This window comes from Ananas comosus, linkage group 25, assembly GCF_001540865.1.
Source record: "Ananas comosus cultivar F153 linkage group 25, ASM154086v1, whole genome shotgun sequence".
Taxonomy (NCBI): domain Eukaryota; kingdom Viridiplantae; phylum Streptophyta; class Magnoliopsida; order Poales; family Bromeliaceae; genus Ananas; species Ananas comosus.
This window is the reverse complement of record NC_033645.1, coordinates 2,286,671-2,311,199: the sequence shown is the minus strand read 5'-3', so window position 1 is coordinate 2,311,199 and position 24,529 is coordinate 2,286,671. Positions and strand designations below refer to the sequence as shown.

General features: G+C 37.3%; 2 protein-coding genes across 2 annotated transcripts; one reads left to right on the top strand and one right to left on the bottom strand.

Moving 5' to 3' along the window:
* LOC109703648 (choline transporter-like protein 2) lies at positions 3,828-9,709 on the top strand. The gene is made up of 10 exons (XM_020224350.1): positions 3,828-4,021; positions 5,087-5,445; positions 6,023-6,168; positions 6,388-6,571; positions 6,735-6,808; positions 6,954-7,067; positions 7,204-7,560; positions 8,146-8,406; positions 8,577-8,804; positions 9,244-9,709. Exons 1-10 carry the CDS (start codon positions 3,828-3,830, stop codon positions 9,433-9,435), a joined length of 2,109 nt encoding a protein of 702 aa, XP_020079939.1. The 3' UTR covers positions 9,436-9,709.
* LOC109703725 (endonuclease MutS2-like) lies at positions 11,115-22,964 on the bottom strand (the record flags this gene model as incomplete). Its single annotated transcript, XM_020224449.1, is given in 20 exon segments — positions 11,115-12,678; positions 13,106-13,570; positions 14,024-14,548; positions 14,630-15,521; positions 15,801-16,474; positions 17,560-17,685; positions 17,859-17,957; positions 18,431-18,541; positions 19,047-19,157; positions 19,245-19,400; positions 19,997-20,123; positions 20,479-20,630; positions 20,980-21,039; positions 21,175-21,260; positions 21,508-21,544; positions 21,625-21,701; positions 22,085-22,158; positions 22,332-22,452; positions 22,589-22,682; positions 22,875-22,964. Coding segments are annotated over 20 exon segments (4,392 nt in total), but the record flags the coding sequence as incomplete, so codon positions are not given.

Here is a 24,529-nt window from a genome sequence, read left to right as displayed (position 1 = left end):
TAATGCCCATATAATTTTTGTCCCCTCCTTTTTGAAGTCAATTTTGAAGTGTTACAGACGCAGAGCATCTACTCTGCCTCAAAGTAACCAGTTCGTACACAGTAAACAATACCATCTTATTAGTAGCATGCTGGTGGAGCTTAAAAATCATATGAAAGGGACTTGCGAGTTACCATTCTAAAAGTGCTTAATTATGCAAAAAAAAAAAAGTCTCAAAATAGTCTTACCATTTCACTTTACATTCATGGTAGTTACAACATGAATCATGGCATAACAGATGTAACAAACTGTGGATCGCAAGAGCTAGCCAGCTATGTCAAAAGCACGTATTGATAGAAATGACACATCTATTACACTTTAGAGTTTAATCACAATACTCACGAATTTCAATCAAACTCAATCATTCTGAAGGTTAAATTTATTGTTGGCCATCTTGCTCTTAGCTCTATTATAGACCATAATTTTATTACTTTAACTTATTAGTCTCTTGGCTCTGTTATTCCTATTTCAGCTAATAATAAATACTTATCACAAACAAACTAAGAAACTTTATCGGAGAAGAAGCTTAGGACTAGCTCTAGTACAATATATATTATCAAAAAATCGATGCTGTAGTAAATAGTCTAAAATTGGTCTTAACACTTTATAATAATTATATCACAATATAAACTAGGCTGGAATACTATCAATAACACTAAGTTGTTGGTGCTATTAGTTTTTTAGCCCTTGGATTGAGAAATGTGCGGTTAGGATGATGTGGGTCCTCTAGGGTTGAGTGGGTGGTTGGTTAAATAGTATAATCTAACGGATAAAAATAATCAAAAAGTTAATCTATCGGCAGAAAATTTGATAGCACCAAGTGCTTGGTGCTATCGATAGCATAGCAGCCGGACTCATCATAATATAGAATATATATTATACGTATTATCTTTAATTAAAATGGTACAGTTAAAATATACTCCATTAATTATAGAGCCTATACTGTTCATTTCAAACATTTGGTAATCCACCTTTAACAACCGTTGAAACCTTAAACCGTAGTTTTTTTTTAATTATTGACTCTCTGTGTGATGCTCTCATTGGTCGTGTTGCTTCCTCTTTGATCATATATATATATATATATATATAGAGTGAGGCTACTATGCTATCGGAAGCACGGAGCCTTTCGTACTTCCAGCTCGTTTTCGATGTTGCGACTTTCGAATCGTCGATCGGCTCCGTTAAACTTGATCTAGAGTATTTTGAGTACCTAGAAAATAAATTTTATTATTTTTAGATATCATTTGCCTAGTGATTGAATGGGCTCAAAATCAACAAATTTCAATGGCCGTAGTGAGCCGTTTGCAAGTTTAACGGTGTAGAAATATCCAAATCACGTGAAATTTTGATAGAAAATTCTTTATACTATATAAAACAAGATCAATATCTTTGATTTAAAATTTTAATGTCATATTATTACATTTTGTAAGATTTTTATTTTCAGCCGTTGATTTTGAGTCCCTTCGTTCACTAGGCAAATGATATCGTAAAATTATATAATTTATTTTCTAGGTACTTCAAATATTCTAGATCAAGTTTAACGGAGCCGATCGACGATTCGAAAGTCGCAACATCAAAAACGAGCTGGAAGCACGGAAGGCTCCGTGCTTCCGATAGCATAGCAGCCTCACTCTATATATATATATAGTCTGGCTACTATGCTATTAATAGCACGAAGCATTTGGTGCTACCAAGTTTTCCGCCGCTAGATCTGTCCTTTTGATCATTTTCACTCGTTAGATCATACTATTCAACCAACCACTCACTCAACCCTAAAGGGCTCACATCATCCTAACCGCACATCTCTTAATTCAATGGCCAAAAACTTGGTAGCACCAATAACTTAATACTATTAATAGTATATTAGCATAGTTCTACACACACACACACATAACTCTTCCTCATAATTAAGCAACGTTTTAGGATCTTGTAATCTAAGAAGTTTAAGGGATTAGTATCCCTCAATTCTTGTCGTTTTAGCTATTAATAAGAAAAGGGGGCAGTTAACTATTTTCCTTTTTAAAAAATAGAATGGTTGGTTTTGATTTATAGTTTGTGCACTACTTTATGTACTAAGTACGTAGGAGATTGACATCTCAGACCAACTTAATAATTAATCATCATTGTGGGTAAAATTAAGTTTGTTGCTTACCAACCAACACCACCACATCTATCTCCTCCTCTTATAGGAACAATTAAAGCTCCCCAGTAAGGACGATGAGCGTATATATATCTGGTACGAGAAACGTATTATGTTTATTTAATCTTTACTTAAATTCAATGAATGAATAATGGCCCAATTGTTGTGATTAAATTAGGAAGTGGAAACGTGTTTTGACTCAAAAATGTGGTACCATAGGATTGATTATATTTGTTCGTACTTATTTGATAATGTAGCTATTTCAATTAGCTAAAAGAGTAGTTGATTTTACAAACGTAAATGGACCCGGGCCCAGTCCAACTGGGCCGAGGGAGATCTCGAACTCGGACACTGGTCCGAGTCAAGTTGCCGAGTCAAAGCGCGGAGAAAAAGAACAACAAGATTCTCGAGAGCGATCTAAACGGCGATATGTTTATTTATATTGTATTAAATAAATACATCCAAAACCCCCCATTCTTATTTCTTAATTTGTTCTTAGACCCCAAAACCGTTCTTTGTGCGCCCCATATGCCCCTTTTTTTTTTTCTTTTTTTTTTTTGCCTCTTTTACCTGTACCCTCTCAATAGCTTTAACTAACCTACTCCATCAGAAGGGTTCGTGGGGACCCAAAAAATAATTATGGGCAGCTCCTTTATATGCTTTTTCACCTTCGAATTTCTGTACAAGTAATAGAGATCTAAAGAGACTCCAAGAAAAGCACACATTCGTGTACTACATGCGAGCGACCCAGAGACTTGTAATCATCTGTTCTAGAACTTCTGGTGGACTAGATTTTTACTAGGCTTTCAACAATCTGGTGGACTAATTAAATGGAAAAAAATAATATCATTTTCAGAGATAGAAGTACAAATTCGTTACAAATCCGTCGTAGGTTCCAGTAGGCATTCAACACTTTTTAGAACAGTAGTCTAAGCATTATCGCTAATCCTGCTTTCTTGATCTCTTTCATGAACATATTTTTACTTTTTTTATTCCTGCTCTTTTTTTTTTTTGTGAAGCCTCGGCTGCCGCCCTTTTAGTACAAAATTTAATTTCTTATTGAGTAAAGCAGGCATCATGTTATTTAAAAAAAAAATAGAAAAGGTGAAAAGTGCCGGAGACCCTCTTAACTTTCATGCCATTTTTGGCCATTTACGCACAAGTTTTGCATTAAAAATAAAAAGTTTTGAATAAAATTAATGATAAGTTTCTTAAGTTTAATAGTTTTAAACACTTTTCAAAAAATAGAATTGTAGAACTTACCAATATTTAAAATTTATTAATTACCAAAGTTAAATAAAATATGAATCAGAAAAGGGTGATATCATGACATTAATTGTTGTTAAATTCCCCAGTTTCGGGGGTGCACTTCAAAATAATCTTATTATTATATATATTATTATTATAGTGTAGGGTGTTTCCACATTTTTATCTTAAAATAATACTAGAGAGCAGCAGAACACAGTTGCTTTCCTTTCAGGCGGATTCAGACACACCAATCCTCCGCTGCTCTCTCTCTCTCTCTCTTGCACTGCTTCTTCTTCACTCTCTCTCTCTCTCTTTCTCACTCTGTCTCTCCTCTGTGTGTGNGAGAGAGAGAGAGAGAGAGATACTAGGGTTAGAGGAGGAGGAGGGGGGGAGGGGGGGAATGGGGGGTCCTTTGGGGGCGATCATAGGGAGGTATCCGACGGCGGGGAGCGACCCGGAGGGCCAGATGGACGGCGGGATCATACGCCACAACCGCAAGTGCCGAGATTTGGTGTTCCTCGTCGTCTTCATCGCCTTCTGGGTCGCCATGATCGTCAACTCCAGCTTCGGATTCAACCAAGGCAACCCATTGAGGTGATGAAACCCACCAACGCCCTGTTTTTGGGTTTTTCCTTTCAAAAGTAACAAAAAAGGAGGTCTTTTTTGGGGCAAAAATTGGTCTTTTTGGAGCCTTCTTTGTGATTCCTCAACTGGGGTATTCATCAATTTAGGATTTTTTTTTTTTTTTAATTCCCTCTCGCGTCCTCTTCCTTGTTGAAATGCGGTCTCTTGAATGCGGTTCATGTGCTTAATTACTGTAGTTAGAGATTTGGAAAGGAATGGTTTGTTTCTGGGTGGTTGGGTGATTTGTTGAGCTTATGTGCTCAAGGCTAGTTTGGTTTGGTGAATGAGTTGAGCACTGTTCATGAAGAATTCGTTTTGAATGGTTGTTCTTTTGAGGACCCACAATTTACATTTTTAAAAAGTAGTTTTTGAACTCAGTTAGTACTCAGTTTGTTCTTTTTGTGCTAAAGATGTTGTGAGACCCCAGGATTTGGAATCATCCTATATATAAGGTAGAATAGGTTTACACTTCTTAGCTTAGCCATAGCATTTTGGGTGGTCGTTAGGCCCAAAAAGTTAAGAAGGCTAAGCGTGCTAGAGATAGAGTAGTTCTAAGATGGGTGACCCATTTGGGAATTGGGGCGTCATAGATGTCACATTAGCGATTTCGTGGTTCAATGCTATACATGTAGTTTGGAAGAAAAATGCAACCTTTTGTGGTTATTACTTAGTTTGGGAAAAGAGATCAGGCATTTTTAGCCTATTAGGGTTTTCGGCATTAAAATGAGGCTCCTGCATATTATGCAAACTTATAGTGTTTAGAGTGAGTGCGTCGATCGGTTTTGAGTTGAACATATTATGCAAAAGATCGATTTTGTTGGCTCCAATTGACATGAAATTCCATCGATTTTTTCTGTTCTGTTCTCTCTACACAATGAATCGCTCATAAAACCAGAGAATGAATATTCACATGCACGTTCTCTACACTTAAGTACACTGTCCTCCTTTACATGTATTTATTTTAGTTCCTTTCTCCTTGTTTTCTTTTTATTTACGATCGGTCTATTAATCAGTAAAATAAAAGATCTCATGCAGGCTTACATATGGATTGGACTACAAAGGAAATATGTGTGGCGACAGGCATGGTAACCCGGATTTGCGTGAACTTGAAGTTAGATACTGGATGAACCCGAACCAGGTCTACCAAAGCGGTCTAAAGAGTAGCCAATTTAATCTTGCCGATGCTAGAACCATCTGCTTGATGGAATGCCCTGTCCCAGCTGAAGATGGTGTGAATTTTGTGTGTGACTATCCGGAGGGTGATATTCGACTATCGGTTGACGACTGGATCGACAGGGACTACGATTATTTTGAGTTCCTCACACCAGAGATGAGGAATAGCTCTCTTCAGTTACAGGGTCCGTGCTATCCTGTCATATTTCCGAGCGTAAATGGTAAGTCTAGCACCTCTAAAAGTTAAGTAATTAGGACTTGCTTTACAAAGTAATTTTTGATATTTCCTGAGGGTTCTGTTTGGATGTGAGAGCGAGATATTTGGATGCATCTTTTCATATATACTTTATTGGCATGCCAATGGTTTAGAGACATATATGTTATGCCGTTGTTGGCATCTTTTAATACTCCTCATTAACCAATTACCACATGCCACTTGAGTCAGCAAGATTATCATACATCAGCTCAAAATGAAATAGATTGGACAAACAAGTGTCCCCTTAAGTGGCTAACATCTACAGCAACTAGTTGGAACGAAAAAAAAATCTCGTTTTTGCGACAGTTTATATTATATTAAGAGCATATACATTTGCAGTATTTGTGTAACCATTCATCTGCCTCTATTAGAGATATTGTAGTTTTCCTCAGGAATGCAAATACTAACGAAGATTTTTGTACCTTTATTAGCCTTTCAGGCACCAAATGTATATGCCTAAATTCTGCCAGTCATGTATGAATTTTTTCAATATTTATTTTGAGCGGCATCTAACTGATTTTGCATTCTTCTTATTGCTTCAGTGTTTTGGAGCTGTCAATTTATTGCACGTGCATCAAATGTTTCTTTGAGGCATTGGCAGCAGATGGGCGGCATCAACATCAATGAAAACATATTAATAGATAAAACTATTCACAAGGCCATTAATTCCCGATCTGCCGTCTTGAAGGTTTGGGAACAATATCTACTACAATGTATATATTTATCGCAATGAGAGCTTTGACAACTTTCGTAGTTACATAATCTGAATTTTTGAACTTTTGGGTGCTTAGCTTTGTCTCTGGACACGATGTTTCTAGATAGACATGGAATCATGCATATTTTCATGCAGTTAGCTCATTATGAGAAGAGAACAAACTTAGGTACTAAAATTTTGTCTGGTTTGCAGAGATATGTTGCTGATATTGGAAAATCCTGGCCCGTGTTGATTGTATGTGGAGGAATGTTGCCTCTTTTCCTGTCTATAATCTGGTTATTGATGATTCGTCATTTTGTTGCTGGCATGACATGGATAACTGTGTTTCTATTCAATGCCCTCATAATATCTGTTACTATGTTCTACTACACAAAAGGTAGGGTATACTGTGTCCCAAAATCTTTCGCAAGTAATTATATACATATATTAGCTAATGGTAAAAAGTTTTTAAGTTATCATTACTTTCTGAGCTAGCCCTCATGATCTCATCTTGTTAAATGTTTTGTGCTATAAACTTCTCGACTATTTCATGTTTTTAGCTGGCTGGATCGGTGACGATGCCTTATCAGTTGTCATTGGTGAAAGTGATCCATATGTGAACATTAGTGGCCGAGTAAGTTCCTGACTTGTTTTTCCTTTGGCCTTTCCTCTTTTTGTGTGTGTGTGCGTGTGTGAAGGCAGTTGCTTATCTGCGAATACTTCTTTATTGAGGTACTGCTTCCCCCATTTTCTGACCTACCATACTCTCTTTTATTTAGGAAGTGAATCACCTTCGTGCTGCAGCGGTTCTGATGACAATTGTCATGATTATTGCTGTTCTCTCTTCAATAGCCATTATTCGCCGTATTCTTATAGCAACATCTGTTCTGAAGGTTAGCACTTAGCACATATCATTCTAAAATTAATTTATACAGTTGAGAAATTTGGAATTATTTCAAGTCAAAAAGATTTTTGTTGTAAGAATTACTATGGGTTAAGGGACATTGTTTACAACCTATGTATATGCAGGTTGCTGCAAAGGTTATCGGGGAAGTTCAGGCTCTAATTGTTTTCCCGGTTCTACCCTACGCCATCCTTGCTATCTTCTACATGTTCTGGTTTTCTGCTGCACTCCATCTTTTCAGCTCTGGTCAAATACTCAAAAATGATTGCAACGGTAATTGCTGTTCGTATGATCTGAAGTCCAACAAGGTAAATTGCGACAGTTGCTGTGGCTATAGCATTCATTACACCCCTCATATTGGCATTTCCATCCTTTTCCACCTATTTGGGTGTTATTGGGCGACACAATTCTTCATTGCTTGCTCTTCTACGGTAATTGCTGGATCAGTTGCTTCTTACTACTGGACCCGTGGTGAGATATCGGTAAGTTGTTTCAATTCCTTTGTCAAAATTGAGCCTTGTAATTCTCATATATCTACAGATTTAGACTAAAAAACACTTTGACTCTCTCTCTCTCTCTCTCTTGCTTTGGCTTAGTCAAATGAAAATCAATCATTTTCCTGAAATAGACAAAATGTTATATATCTACAAAAAAGTCAATGTGTGTGACTAGCAGGATGTAGCCCATTATCTGTTCTTTTCATATTTACTTTTTTCAAGTTTCAACAATAGTTAGGTTAACAGAGAGTCTTTCTCCCTGTATTCTATGCTATTAGTTTTTCATGCTTGTATTGACAATGTTCGGGGAGAATAAATTGTACAGTGGTATGTAGATGTGAATCCATATATCTCCAAAACCACAGGATTTTTTTTATCAGAAGCAACTATTGAAACACATTAAAAGCAATTAATTGATTTGCATTTCTAGATAATATTTAAGAGAAAAAGGTATTGCTAAAATGTTTAGCTGTTGCGTGCTTAACTTTAAAATTCCAACTCTTCCATTTTGCCTTTTCAAAGGCTCTGTTTTCCTTTGTGGGAGAATGACTTGAATTATGTTCTATACAGGAGGAGATTCCATTTCTCCCTGTATTCTCTTCCGTAAAGCGTCTCCTGCGATACAGTCTTGGGTCCGTTGCTCTTGGGTCACTGGTGGTGTCAATTGTGGAGTGGGTGCGGTTTATACTCGAGTCTCTTCGCCGCAGGTTGAAGCACGTTGATACTGTTTCTGAAAGCTGCATGGGGAGAACAATGTCCTCTTCTTCTCAGTGTTGCCTAGGGTGCATAGATTGGACCATCAAATCCGTGAATCGGAATGCTTATATTATGGTAAGTATCTGAATATAATTTTGGGTATTATGTAACATAAACTTCTGATTTTTTTTTTTGTTCTTTTGAACAAAAATGAACTACAGTGATTTTTCCCATAAATGATAATTTGAAGTCCTGAACAATCCACAGCTAATTTGTTTCTTTTTCTATTACTTTTGGTGCTGTAGATAGCAATCACTGGGAAAGGTTTCTGCAAAGCTTCTGCAATTGCAACGGGATTGATAATGAATAATATTTTGCGGATCGGAAAGGTGAATGTCATCGGGGATGTTATTCTCTTTCTTGGGAAGCTGTGCGTCAGCCTCTTCTGTGCGCTCTTCGCGTTTCTTATGTTGGACACTCACAAATACAAATCTGCGCACAACAAGATCTCTTCTCCTCTCTTTCCTGTTCTGGTATGTTCCTTAACGCTGTTGCAGTTAATCTCTCGCATATTCGAAGTAGTATATTGTTTTTCTCCTTTGTCGGATATTATTAGTCTACCTGTTTCTCAAGAGAACACGACATCTGCTGAAAGGGACTCCAAAATCGGTGACCTTTCTTTGGATTCGAGGACTAGTCGTTGCTTGTCGTTTACTCGTAATGGACTCATTTTTCTAAACCATTGCTAGGTTTTGCACTATCATCTGGTGTTTCGTGCGCTTCACGTAAATGCTTCAAATTATGATAACGACTTTTCTGTTTCGTTTAATTGAGCGAGTGAAACCATATATAATTTTGGATGATGCATATATGAAGAGAGAATAGTTCCGAAAGTCCATTATCTCGGAACGAAAAGAAAGAGTAGTTGTTCATTTACATTCAGAAACTAACTTCTTTTCCATGGTTGTGCAGGTATCGTGGGCTCTCGGTTACATAGTTGCAACCCTATTCTTCGCGGTTGTGGAGATGTCGATCGACACCATCATCCTCTCTTTCTGCCAAGATGCGGAAGAACATCAAGGAAATGCCCAATACGCACCTCCGCTTCTCATGGAAACACTGGATAGCCAAGGCGAAATGCAGAGACTAACCCAAGGATCGTGAGACGACTCGTTTTTCTGATGCTCATCACAATCCAAATCTATTCGCCCTCCTGTGCTTGGCCTCAATTTTTTTTTTTTTTTTTTTTTTTGTCCCTTAGTTTTTGCTTTTTTTCAGCAGTATTATCAGTTTTTTTGTGATGGGATTTAGTATGTTAATGCATTTTCTTCCATATGCTGTGTATTAGATAAGGAAAAGCTAATGATGCACTGGTTTTCTCACACTGCTAGTGTGTGCTCTTCAGCAATATAAGTTATTCCAACATGAACACATGAAATGAGAATAGATGTGCCTCAATATTGAGGAATTCTATGCTGTCACACTTGCACCACGTCATCAATAACAAGTCAATCACATTTCTTCTTTTCAAACAAAAGTATAATAAAAATATTTTTTTATAATCATGATGGGACATATACTCTTAAAAGGAGATATTTGATTGGTTTGTTACGCCACATCACTAATATACCCGTTGCATTCTAAAATTTTTCCTCAATATTATTATACAAATGAGGTGACACACGTGAACCCCTTCTCCTTTGCTATTATCTTTTTTTCTTTTCTTTTTTTTTTTTTTTTTTTTAAGAGATAGATAGCATGCTACCTGCTTTGTTTATTTTATTTAGAAATAAACTTAGCTAGAAATGTGAATCAACTAGGATTCGAACTTGGGCCTCGAGTACCAACCACCAAGCCCTTGTCCTTTGTCACTTGCTCTAGAGACGGTCGGTTCTTTTGCTATTTTCTTGATCAAAAGTTTACTGCATAATTGTACTTGTCTTAAACCGAATTTGCAGTATCTCTTCACGTAGTCGTGAATCAATTAACCACCAATTAGGGCATGTTTAGTTCACCGCAGGGGAGAAGGAGAAAATGAATTCGAAGTAGACCAGAATCGGAATGGAAATGGGAATGAATGATTCCTTTTGTTGAAAAGATATAGATGAATAATTGGCTCTTTTTTCCCCCCCTTTTGACCCACTTAGGGAACTTGATTCGAAGGGAATGTGATGCCTTTGCAATGATAAATCCACCAACCACTCACTCATAACAGCCACTAATGTGGGAGATTATTTTCCACATACACGGCATCCCTAAAACCACAATCTCAAGTACTCGGAATAAAAAAAAAAAAAACTACTCCATTTTATATCATCTTATATAATTTACGGTATTCAAATAGTCTTATACACAAAAATTATAACTTTTGGGTATCATTTCTTTTATGGATCGGGAAGATTCATGCTAAACCATTATCTTCAAACATGTTAAATTATGAATTTTTTAATATCTTCAACCCTTTGATTACTGCAGAAATGTAGTAATCAATTCGCTTCGTTTATATTTTTTAAAAAATAAACTTAGTTAGAAATATAAACTAATTAAACTTTAAATTTAAAATTTTAAGTACCGTCTATCAAATTCTTAGCAAACTGAGTTGGGTGCGGTCGGTATTAATTGTGTATTTTCAAACATCAATAACTATAGATACAGCTCGTATTGGGCAACCAACCTGGTGCACCTGGTGCATGCAATAATTAATCCATGAAAACAATGGAGTAATAATAATAAAAAAAAAAATCCAGGAGATAACATATTTGTATTTGAATATAGAAACCATCACATCTCTAATTCTAAGTTTCTAACCGAAAAATAAAATCATAATAACAGAGAAGTTATAATGTCGATAAGATTCTAAAATTAGTAAACCAATTAACTAGCAATGAACCACGATCCAATCTCCGACAAAGAAACACCCATCACAAAAAATCCCAGTATATCAAATCGGAGAAAGAGATCAATACATCGAGATTGAGAGTTTGTGCGAGAGAGAGAGAGAGAGAGAGAGAAACACAAATGAGAGAGAGAGAATCCTAAATAAAAATAAGAATAAATATAAAAATAAATCTCTTTAGGCTTTGAGGTGTTTGCGAACCTTGTACCAGCCCTTCTTGCACGAAGCCCCCACCACCTTCATCCCCCTCTTGCACGGCGGGCCCACCACCTTCATCCCCTTCTTCAGCAGCTTCTTCAACTCCTTCGCCTTCTCCTTCAACTGCTTCTCCAAGTCCCCCATCGTTCCCTAACCAAGCTCCCCCTAGGGTTAGGGTTAGGGCTAAAGCGCTCTCTCTCTCTCTCTCTCTCTCTCTCCCCTCGCTTCGATCGATTCCTCTTTTCAAATGAGAGAGAGAGAGAGGGGGGGGTTCGCCCCTTTTTAAGAGGGGGTCTCCCGCTTTTGGCGCGATTTAGAGGGAAACGGAAGGGACACGTGGCGGGCGATTTGGGGGGTTTGGTTTGCATTTGTGCGGTGGAGATCGCGGTGGAATTGGGTGGAAACAGAGTGGAAAAAGAAGCAACCGTCGTATCTTTTACTGGCGACGAATTATGATCATATATAATGTAATAATCGCCAGCTGTAATGTAATTTCAAGAATAGGATAGAATAGAAAGTGGTTTTACGTTTACAACTGACAAAACAAAACGAGCTTCCAGATAAATAAGAAAGATTTTGTTTCTATTATACCCCTAAAACCACATCCATTTGTATTTACAAAAGGAAAAAAAAAAAAAAAAAGTTGTACTGCACTAAAAATGATGGGGCTTTGATCTTTCCTAAGAAATTGAGAGTTTAGGAAGAACATGATCGACGACCACGAATCACGGAAACAAGCAGGCTCTGAATGTTTACTATGAAAATGATCCCACTTGGAGGGCATAAATGCAATTATGGTATGGACTACTTAGAAGGCACAGATGCAAATTTTTATGCTCTATCGTATGATGGCCCGGATCTGCTGAACGAGATAAATCTAAATCTCCAGCTGCAATCTTTTTACACCTGAAAATCGAAATGGCTAGAATACACATCTTGACATTGTAGGTATTGATTTGAGAAACAAAAGAAAAAAGTAAAATCAAATGAAAGAATAATCATTTGATATAAGCAATGGTGCACCCGTAGTTCATGGGGCTTTCCTCTTCAAACTTGGCCACTCGAGGATGATTTCGAAGAATGTTTAGGGCACTCGCCTTCACGGCGCCGCTACCCATCCCATGAACAACAAAGAGAACCTGGCGAGATCTGCTCCCCGATATCGCCATTTGAAGGTGATGTGATGCTTCTTCGACCCGCATGCCCCGCAGATCGACTGTGTTCTTCGATGTCCGCACGGCCGGCCCGAAAGAAGCCTCCTCTTCATTTTCCTTTGCCTCCATGGATGGTCTCCTCGGATACTTCTTTTGCTCCTAAAGCAAGCAAAAGTAAGAAGAAATTATAAGCAATATATTCAAATTAGGCACACTTCTCAACCAGTATCACTGATTTAAATGTATTTGGCTTCTAAATGCATATACATAGATAAATGCTGAGTATAAATATAGGAAACACCAGAACCAAATCTTTCCACTTGAAACTTTTCCAGGAATGAAATTGAAATGAAGCTAAATTTTACAAAATTCAGATGATGATACTAAAACCAACGGTGACTAAATTTCGAAAAGATCCATTTATCAATTATTGAAGATTATTTGCAGTAGGTAGCTTGGTAGCTAGACAAGTTGAGTAGCGTGGAATAACGCACATGTTGCACAGAAAATTGAACTAGACTTCACGAAGCATGGAAATTGGTAAATAAATCAGATGATGATGGATATAAAATTGTTGTATACAAACCTGTGCTTTTATAAGTCGAGATGTAGTCACTGCCATATCCTTCATGGTTCTTTGGAACAATTTCATGTCATTTTTCTTCACACGAACCTTTATTTTTCCATACCGAACCATAGTAACACCATCTTCTCCAGGTTCTTCAACGACTGTAGCCAACTTACCTCCTAATCCTTTAACATATACTTTATCTCCAATTTGAGGGACATAGGAATTCTGATTCTCTGTTCCTTCATCAAACATATCATCTGTTGGAGTGCGAGCTGCAACCAAAGAGGCAATAGCCGCTTCTGCTTCTCTCATTATTGAATTAAATTGATCAGGAGTTGCATTCTGGAGTCGATTCTCAAAGTTCTTTACTATGGAGTCCATTTGAGACTTCACAACCTTTAGTTCCTGTTGTATTAATTGAGTTTCTTTCGCCTTTAGGGCCACCTCCCGCTTATCAAGATCCTCAGCCTCAGAATGAATCTAACAGAGCAGTAACAGCATGATAATAAAATCAATATATTCCCATAAATAAATAATTTAGGAAATTAATATCAAAATTCACAGGCAACTATAGCCAATAAAGAGCCAAAACTCGAACAAATATAGTATGAAAGAGTTGGGCTAACGATAACTAGCTTCACTGGCACATAATTATGGAATTTTCATTTTGCAACCGCTCTCCAGATCTTAGTTATCTAAGTAGAGAGGCATGCCTAGCACGAGTATTTAGCTCATAAACATATCTTGAAAAATAATGAGATTATTAAAGAGAAAAAAATAATGCAGCAAACCAGACATTAGTTCCATTATCATGTTCTGTATTCAATTTTTAGAGAATGCAGATGTAGAAAGCACCACATGACCTTGAGACGTCAATGAAATGAACATGCATGCTGTGACGAACACAGTGATCCGTCGTGCTGAAAAGAATACCTCGAAATAAAGTTTCTTAACATCTGAAAGAACAGAAGCAGCTTTTTTTGCTTGATATTCTAGGCGGCTCCTTTCTTCCAACAGAGACTGATACAGCAAACCCTGCCGTTCCTTTTGTTTATCAGGCATTAGCATCTCAACCCATTCTTGTGCGCGGTCAAGCACTTTCTGATCAAACCCAATTGACTTAGCAACACTCAGAGCATTAGAACTACCAGTACTCCCCCACAATATTCTATACGTAGGCTGCAAGGTTTCCGTACAAAACTCCATTGCAGCATTCTCAAACCGAGAATCAACAGCTTTAAGACGACTCAAATCAGCATAATGAGTAGTCACAATGGCTAGACCAACGCGATCACAAAGATACTGCAAAATGCTGGTGGAAAGAGCCACACCTTCTGAAGGGTCTGTGCCGCTGCCAATCTCATCAACCAGAACAAGCGATTCTTTCGAAACAACGTTGATTATTTTGCGGAGTCGTGAAATGTGCCCACTAAAGGTAGAGAGGCTATGCTCCAAGGACTTGAATCAAGAAAAAAGAAGAATTTCATCAACAAATCAAATTTGATCACCAAAATACAAAAGAATATCAGCAACAACTACCTGGTGATCACCAATATCAGCAAGAACCTGACCAAACCATGGAAGTGAGGGCGTAGACTTAGCAGGCAAAAAAAGTCCAGCCTTTGACATAAGAGAGGCCAAGCCCAAGGTTTTCATAGTAGCAGTTTTCCCTCCAGTATTAGGTCCAGAGATGACGACCACCTTTGTGGCATGCCCTATTTTTATATCCAGGGGAACAGGAGGTTCCCCAATGGGAAATTCTGAAGAATCTTCCACTGTTTCACTTGATTTTACCATTTTCAGCCTTTTGAGGGAAGGTTCAAGGAGCACAGGATGCTGAATACCTTCAATATCAACTGACAAATTCTCATTTTCCCTCGTAAAAGTCGGCCGCACACCATGAATCCACAAAGAATATGCACCTCTAGCAGAAGCAAGGTCCAACTCTACAATCTTGTTCATCAAATGCTTAATCTCTCCTTCCGAGCCAGCTATTTGTGAGGTTAGAAAGCCCAAAATAGCAATCTCCTCAGCTTTCTCATCACTCAAGAGCTTCACTTCCATGTTGTTCAGGTCAACCGCATCTCTTGGCTCCATGAAGTACGTCATGCCCGAGCTGCTGGAACTCAAAACAATTCCCTCAGGAAGAAGAGATTTGTGCGAAGCTTTAACACCAACACACATTCTAGACCGGCGCTTAGTGATCAATGGGCTATCGATACCGCCGGCCTGGAAAACCCTAATCGACACCTCTTTCAATAGAGAATCCAGTTTCTCCATGTTTAGCTTCCTATCCATCCTTATTGACGCCAACTTCTTACTGGCCCGATCGAGAACTATAGAGAGAGTACAATCAACACAAAATTCTATATTCTGAGCCTGTTCTGTCAGAAAATAACAATCTTGAAATATGCAAAGAAGAGGAGAGTGCCTGCTAGAATGAGAATTAACAAAAGTTTGTATAAAATTGGTTCAATCTTGTATTCAAAACCTAAAAGTATGACAATAAAAGCAAATCAAAAGAGAATCTTTTTGCAATTTTTAAGATACCTTTAGAGAGAGAAAAAAAAAAACTCATAATTTTTTCTCTGTCTCTACTAATACAGTTAAATTATGGCCTACAAATGTTACAGTTCAATATATTCACATAAAAAAACAAACTGCAGCTTCAAATCAAGGAGTTTTAAGAACCAAATTACGAGCACATCACCTGTCGGAATCGCCGGAAACTTGCTTCAGCTGCTCAAAAACCCTTCCTGCGGCCCGAAGGCTCCGCTCGACGGCGCAAAGCTCCCGGACGGTGAGCAACTCCCCAGCCACCGCCGACCTCACGATCTCCGACACATCATCAACACCGGAGAAATCCAACGGCTCCGGAAGCAGCACGGCGGCAGCCGTCTGGTCCAAGAGCCTCTCACTCTCCTCCCGGTCTGCTCCGACCGGGAGCTCCCCGCTCTCGCACATGGCGCGCCCCGCGCTGGTGGAGGCGAACGCGGCGACCTGGGAGCACACGGAGCGCCATTGCAGGGACTCCTCCGTCTCCCTCCTGAGCTCCTCGGAAACCCTAGAGTCGGCGGTCTCCGGGATTCGTGTCACAGTAGCCCTAGCTTTAAGGCGGAGGGCGCGGGGTTTCTCCCGAAAGAGCTTTGAAAAGCTAACCCTAGAGAGGACGATGCGGGTTGAAACCCCAGGTTCGGGGGAGGTGGAGATGGGTATGGCGTCGATGGAGGAGAGGAGAGTCGGGGTTTTTCCTCTTGGGAGGAGGAAGCAGTGAGAGGCTCCCATGAGGAAGGACTCTTTTCCTGCTGTATACATACAAATAGCTACCGTTGCCTTATCCGTTCGTTTGGAGGGAAAGACGAATATCCCACTTGTATCGTAGGACTAGCACAATTCTAAAAAAATATTAATTTATATTAAAAAAAAATTACTACACTTAATAGCTAGGAATAAAATTGAAATAAATTAAAAAGTTCAGAAATTAAAACTATTAAATAAGAGGTTTTTAAGGTGAGTTACGATAATGGGAATGGGGATGTAGTTTTTTCAAAGCAATTTGATATATTATTCTTTTGGAGGATGTAAATGAGGTACACAGAGAGATGTTCAAGGTCCGGCTCTCGCAGGGCGATTTCGAAGGATCTTGTTTGATTTGGTGGCTCCTCTTTTAAGTATTTGTGATTAAAAAACTATAGCTGCAATACGTAAGAGTCCTCCAAACATTGTCGGAAAAAATAATAAATAAATAAAATAAACGAAGCGGCAAAGGGCTTGGGCTTGGGCTTGGTAGTTGGTATCCAAGACCCAAGTTCGAATCCTGATTGATTCACATTTCCAGCTAAGTTTATTTATAAATGAAATAAACGAAGAGGATAGCATATTACCTATCTCTCAAAAAAAATAAATAAATAAATAAATAAAAGGTGAGACGGAAAGAAAGATTAGCAGTAACAGCAGCATTTCTCTTTGCAGAGTGTCGTCAACAACAGCAAAAGCATCCTTTGAAAATCCCATGTTTCAACACTACATAGACGTTATTCTTTTGGAAACATGGAATCTTCGCTGCGATACAAATCAATCGATCAATAATTTTGGCAATAACAATAGATATTTATCAAACTTTTCTTCATGTTTTGGCAATGCTTGCATGAGATTAGTGGCTATTTGAAGGTTTTCTGAGTGTAATCCACACAATATTACTGAAAAATGGTAGAATGCAAGTTGAATAATACAAGCGACTAAACTGCCATGAAAAGCGGCACAATGATTTATAGGTTCAGAGTTCCCCGCCGACAAAGGATGCTTCATTTACAAGAGCTGACCACCTACAAACAGCAAATTCAAAACCGTGACTGCAGGCACTCATCAGAAAAGAAAGACGATATTGACGCTTTTTTTTTTATTAGATTTAGAATTGCAGTGTATAGATGCAGATAATAATTGGCATGGCTTACCAATCTGTTTTTTCACTTAGCAAGGATCGGAACACCACATGCTGCTGGGGCATGCTTTCCTTCGGTATATACAAGATTCCCTCTTACAAAAGTTGCCAACACCTTTCCAGATAACCTTTTGCCAACGTATGCAGAAATATTCTGTACCAAGAACAGGAGTGAGTTCATGCATATGTGAAAGTAAACTATTTAAGCTGACGAATTTTTCAAATAAATTGTCCACATAACTCTGTTTCCTTTTCAAGGATTACTTTAAAGCAATTTTCTTTTTTTGGAGCATATTTCGAGAAATATGTAAATAATGAAAAACAAACTGGATGTTTATGGTATATAGTATGGTTTTCGTTGAGGTCAAACTCCACATCAGGTTTCCACACAACAAAATCAGCATCGTTCCCTGGTATGATGGCTCCCTGTCAAAGAATGAGAGTCGGCATTAGAAAGAGATGGCAAGATAATATACGGTAGCCAACCTCTCATTGGTTGGTCATATTTTGACTCCATAGGGCATGAAAGAAGAAAATTAAAGAATATCATGCCCACAACCTATTTTGCCGTGCATATCTTTTCCATCCAGTAATCATATCAATGCATATCACTCCATAGAGAAACGATAAATGTTCAAATATGCCATGGATATGAAGAATGTATCTTTTATACTTCGGACTCTCTCACATGTGAGCACAGTATGAGCACAGTCGTGTATGTACACAACAATGCACTGTATTTGTATCTGAAGATTTTGCGAATGAAGTGCTCCACGAGATGCATTCTTATTGTCGAAGAAATCCTCTATTAGTCGATTGCAACTTTAAGTTACAGTTTTGAGTCCATGGAAAAAGGCACTAATTTGTGTAAATGGAGATCCTAATTCTGGATACTCTACCTTGTGTTGTTGGCCTGCAAGTTTAGCTGGCCTTTCGCTCCACCACAAAACTAATTGACTCAAAGTAATTCCAAATTTCTGTCCATAAGACCATGTTACAGGGAGAACAAACTGCAAACATCCAGCTCAAGCCCATAAGCCTTCAATACAAACTTAACAAAGTGTATAATAATAATCAACAGCAGTGATAGTAAGAATGCCATGTAATCACTCATAGCAGTTAGTCTATGTAACTTGGAAAAAGATGAGCAGAAGATAAGCATCAAGGAGGATTTATTTGACTTGTAAAATGTAAATTATGACATCCAATTCGAACTCTCCTATACGTTCAGGCATCTATCTTTGGAAAATGCTGGCCAGTTGAATTCAAAGTGACAAGACTTTCAGTCTGTCCAAGCAAAAGTATTATTCCCATTCTCATACCCTTCATATGCACACAGACCTGCTGTCACGCCCCGCCTTATCCCATAGCAGAAGCCCTTGCGGGTGCGTGCACAAACCCGCCGAACGGATAGAGTTTTTTCTATCCGCCCAAGGCGTAAAACACCATTTTATCCGTACTTTGCCCAATTTGGCCAAAATTCGGCAAAGTATACTGAAATTCAGTACACTACACCTGCAAAGATGATATGCCACCCCACGCTCTCAGAAAGTCGCCTTCATCAAAGAGTTTTAGATCTGGTACCGACGGTGAATGATCGGAACTCAACATATCAATATGCCCCTCCTGAATAATATAACACATCATATCACAGGATTTAAAAAAAAAAAAAAAAGAGTAATGACAAAAAGTGCACTAGAAAAGCAGCAATACCAGCAAAGCTTCCCATAATTGCTGCCTATTAGCTGCATCGCGTATAGGTGGAGCACATTTAAAACGAGTATCCCCATCTGGAATTTCTTCAGCTGCAAAAGCCAGGTAATGGGGACAGGTCTCCACGGTTACACTAGCACCTCTGCTTTTTGCATCCTTTAGGTTGCAAAAGTATATCACGGTGTAAGTTATGAATTGCACTAGAAGGATCATAATAAAACAAAAAGAATGAATATTGTTAAGTAGTTAAAAATATGCAATATGCCCATAGTAGCACGTATAAGGGAAAAGGTAAAGAAACATGTAGGAATTAATAATATAAGAAACCAACTTGCTGAATCCTAGTGATCCTTACGATTAGTTTTCTCGTACTTAGAGAACCGACTCCCATTAGAGTTTGCATCCACTATTTTAGCTGTCTGAAAAAGATATACAGCAGAGGGAACAGAACTTTCACCATTCGAGAGTTTGCATCCACTATTTACAGTTCTGTGCACGTATCAAGCAGAAACAACCGTTGCATGATTATTCTAAAGGAGATATGTAAAAGCACAATCCCTATTTAAAAAAGTGATCAATACGACTGTTAGATGCCAGAATTATATATTCATCATAATAAGTTGGTATACTCTGCTCTCAAAGTACATATTATCCTTTTCTTGTAGTGGCAATCTAGCAGATTTTGTTGACTAACTTGGAAACACCATGTTCCAGAAAAACATTGTTCAGTGCAAGAAGTTTAAAGTTAATACCTTAATAAGATCTAGAGATGTTTCGGCATCTGACAAGTGGACAATATGGATATGAGCTCCTTCAGCACGACCGCCAATCTCTGTCTCCTTCATTGCAGCTTGCAACTCTTTAATGGCTGCTTCCTCCCTGATAAGAAACTAATGAGTTATATGTTTCTAGGAATTAAAATTAGACAAGAAAAGGAAAATATAGGGGGTATACTAATTGTTCTATCATTCACTATAAGGGAAAAAAAAACTCTTCGTGCTGTATGATTGTGTGAACATGAGCTGAAGTTGCCTATGATCACAGCCTGCTGCTTGAAAGCTCTCTGTTCATGTTCTATATCTCCTCTAGTTGCATTTTGACTTATAAATCAGCTCTAGAGGTCTTAGAAACAATGGGAATCAATTGAAAAGCAGTGGCTACTAGCTATGAAGTATGAAATTAAAATAACTTTCCATAACCTAAGTCAAGTAGACATGTAGTTGTCGTAAATTACCATGACGGTGGCCTAGTCTTAAGATACGTGGCATAGGATCGTGGGTCCAAACTATCAACAGAAGTAAGTTCAGTGTTGCTCTCAGAATCCAAGACAACCTCAGCATGGACAAGCAAGGGCCTCTTGTACTTTGCCAAGACGTTCAACCCCTCCTACAAACAAAACAAAGGTTCCACAATACAATCTGAATCAACAAATGCATGTGAAGGTTTCACTTAGAAACTTCAGATTCTGTGACGATGAGTAAATACTACAGCAAGGATATTTTGTTCTCAGATCATCATCTATTTAAGAGCTGCAACGCTCTTGGAGCCCAAGCAATTTGGTATAATCTATGAGTTAGAATTAAGTTTTCTGCATCATAAACTGAAGTGTCTTATCATCTAATTAGTATGGTTTATCACCTACTTAGTATAGGAATATCATTGCAACCCTGCGTTTATAAATTAGACTAAAATGGCTGAGATTAAAACATACTTCAGAAGATAACAGTAAACTCACCTTTATATGGGTTGAATTTGTCATCGGAAAATCATTAATACCTGATGGGCACATAAAAGACTTCAAAACACACAATAGAATCAGTAAAATTCTATTCTAGAATGCAAACTGGAAAACATCAGAATAAAGTTAATTTAGCAGTAGATGGCAAGATGCCATATCTAGAATTCACAAAGAGTTTATTTAGCTAAATACCTTTAGACCAAGTGCACCAGCCCTAAGAAGACGGTCCAAAGCAATTGTGTCAAACGCGTTGTCTGGTACCAGGCCACCCCAGAATCCTGCGTGCAATTAATATTCTGATGCTAGCATTATTGAGAATGAAACATCGAACTGCTGATTTTAGTAAAGGATAAAGCAATAAAAAGGCTTCAATTGTACGGTACTGCTAAAGAAATGGCAAAATACATTTGAAGCCAGTTAGGCGATGATCGAGAAAAATAAGTTAAAAATCATGACCACATAGATAGATATTGAAAAGATATTATTACTATTATCTATTTAAGGTCAGCAAGTTCAGGATCATACCCACATCAACATAAATTTTCTTCTCAGCTGCCTTGACCTGTTATTGACGATTAACTGTTAGCAGCCAATAAAGAAACAAGTAAACAAATATAGAGTTATTTCATCAAGCAACTTGACCTTTAACTCGAGTGTTTCTTCTGACACAGTCGAAGGAAAACTATTAAGGGGCATGTCGATCAACGTGGTTATGCCACCTGAAATAGAAGAATAATTATATTCACAGAACTAGAAATGAAGGATATAGCTTGCCTTCATTATAATTTTAACTTGGATTTATAAATTTTATTATCTTACTAGTATATACAAATCTTTTCTCGTGATACCCATCATTAGACATTCTGCATAGAAGCAGCTATTGTAGCTTCCTGTACGTATTTTTGAATCTTAACAAGCTATCATAGCGAATTTTTCTGAATATCTTAAAGCTACTTTATAAAGATTGTAGAACAACAGTATAAATAGACGAACACATTATGAAGGCAGACAAATTAAGCAGTTAGCATCCCTAATGATGTATTTTCTGTATTTTCTGGTTAGACAACGAGAAATTAGCAATCAGAGAAGGATTGCATTATACCTGCTGCTGCTGCCTTAGTGCCAGTAGAGAATCCTTCCCACTCAACCCTTCCGGGCTCATCGAGATGTGCATGCCTGAAAACAAAAAAAAAAAAATTCTCTCTTAAATAAGAATCGATTTCTCTCTCTTATTTCACTGGTGACTGATGGTGCGAGTTCGCGACATACTCAATGATTATTTGCATAACAAGATAAGCATGGATTGGTAAGAAAAAAAGGGAAAAAAAGAAAATCACAAGTCATCTTACACATCAATCAAACCGGGCATGACAACCGCTTCGCCGTAATCGACGACACGGTTACTGGAGAGCACCCAATGCTGATAATCCCCTTCGGTCACGGCACTAATCCGCCCTCCTTTCACCTCCACTAACCTCGATAGCAAGGGTTTTAATAAAATAATAGGAAATTCTTCAAATTAAGAACTACATAAACCAAAAATAAGACGCAAAATGCCACACTACCACAAAATCCTTCTACCTCTCAATATTTTTCGGATTTATACCTGCGCCCGGAGTAACACCTCGAGGGGTAACGATGCGCTTGCTAGTAATCCAGTAATGATCGTAGGGGAGGAGGCTACAAGCGCTATCCAATCTCTACAAATGAATCAACAATTCGATTCAAATCATGTATCCGATTCGAATAAACACTAGTTCGGGTGATTATGATCTCATCTAAGATCTCAAATAAGACTGCGAAGTCCAAATTTACAAACGATTAAGATCTCGTCGCCATGGAAATGGGAGTAAGAGGAGGAGGAGGAGAAGGAGGAGAGGGGTGGTGATCACCTCGGAAGGGTTTTGGAGGAGGAGGACGAGGAAGGAGACGAGCAGGACGAGAATCGGGAGGAGGCGCCATTTGAGGGGGTCCATGCTCTTCTTCGCTTCTTCTCTCTCCGTATCATTAAATTGCATTACAATATCTATAGAACTCTATATGAATCTCCAATAAAAATGATGACATGGCAAGCTTTTTTTTTTTTTTTTTTTTTTTTTTTTTTTTTTTTTTTTTTTTACATTTCGTATTAATTTTTTGATGACATGACAATTGAATATTTTATAGATAAAACAATAATAATTGATTTTAAGATAAATCTATTTTGAATTAAAAAAATAATAGGATAGATAAATATTTTTATATGATTAATTAAATATGAATTTGAGCTTCTTTAGTTTTTCTTTTATTATTTATTACCCTTCATAATATTTTAAATATTTTTTTATTTTTAATATTTTTATTTGTTTGTTAAGTTTGTAAACTGTAAATTTTACTAAAATATTTCTACCTGTCGCATCGCGCAGGTTCCTACGCTAGTATTACATTACATTACAATATCTTCTATTACATTACATTACAATATTACATATAACGAATCCCGAGTTGGGATCCACGTGGCCGGGAGGGGAAGCAGGGAGAGGTTGGGGTTGGGTGTGGGCCCATCTGTGGAGAGGTTGTGGGATAGGTGTTACCGCTGCTAAGTTCATAATTATTATATTATTATTATATTTGATAAAGTTATTTAATAGAATAAAAATAAAAATATTAATTTTTTATATTTATTATTTAAGAGAGAAGAGGATATTAAATGAAAAATTAAAGTCAAAGAGAGAGTACTTCAAAATATAGTATATTTTACTTATACTGTAAAAAAATAAAAATTAAAGATTTTTAAAAATATATAATTATTAAATTCAAGTTTAAAATTATTTTAAATATTCATATATTTTGTTTGGAGAAAAAAAGCATTAAATTAAAATTAAATTAAGAGAAAGAGAAAAGCGGCATATATATTTCTTGATGATAAATGAAAAGAAATGAGAAAATGTATGAATATGAAATTAAATAAAAATTAAGCAAGAGAAAAAATACAATAAGAATTTAAAATTTTAATTTTTGAAATTAAAAATTTAGAAATATTGTGAAATTTCAAATTTGGAATTTAAAATTTCTTTATAATATACAATTTTAAAACCCTACACACACATAGTGAGAGAGCGGAGGGGAGGGTGGTCTATAGTGCACCAAGTGCACCGAAGGCGGCCAGGGAACACGTGACAGTATAGTAACGTTAGTTCACAAACTTTGGTATACAGTAATAGATAGATAGACGAAGTTCGTCTATCTATAATAGACAGACTCCATTATCATTCATTTTTTTTTAATGATAGAGCCTCTAAATTAACGATCGATACCGTTAAATATGATCTATACCACTCGACATATCTAAAAACCAAATTTTATGTTTTTTTGGATATTATTTTTTTGTCCATCAAGTGAATTTCATTTTTTTTTTCAATATTATTCTCTTATTTATCAAGTGGGTACAAAAATGAACGGCTGAAATGAATATTCTTTAAAAAGTGATGATTATAAATGTTGTTCTAAATAGTTTAAAAAATTTTCTAATCAAAATTCAATTGATTTGAATATCTTTATACCATAA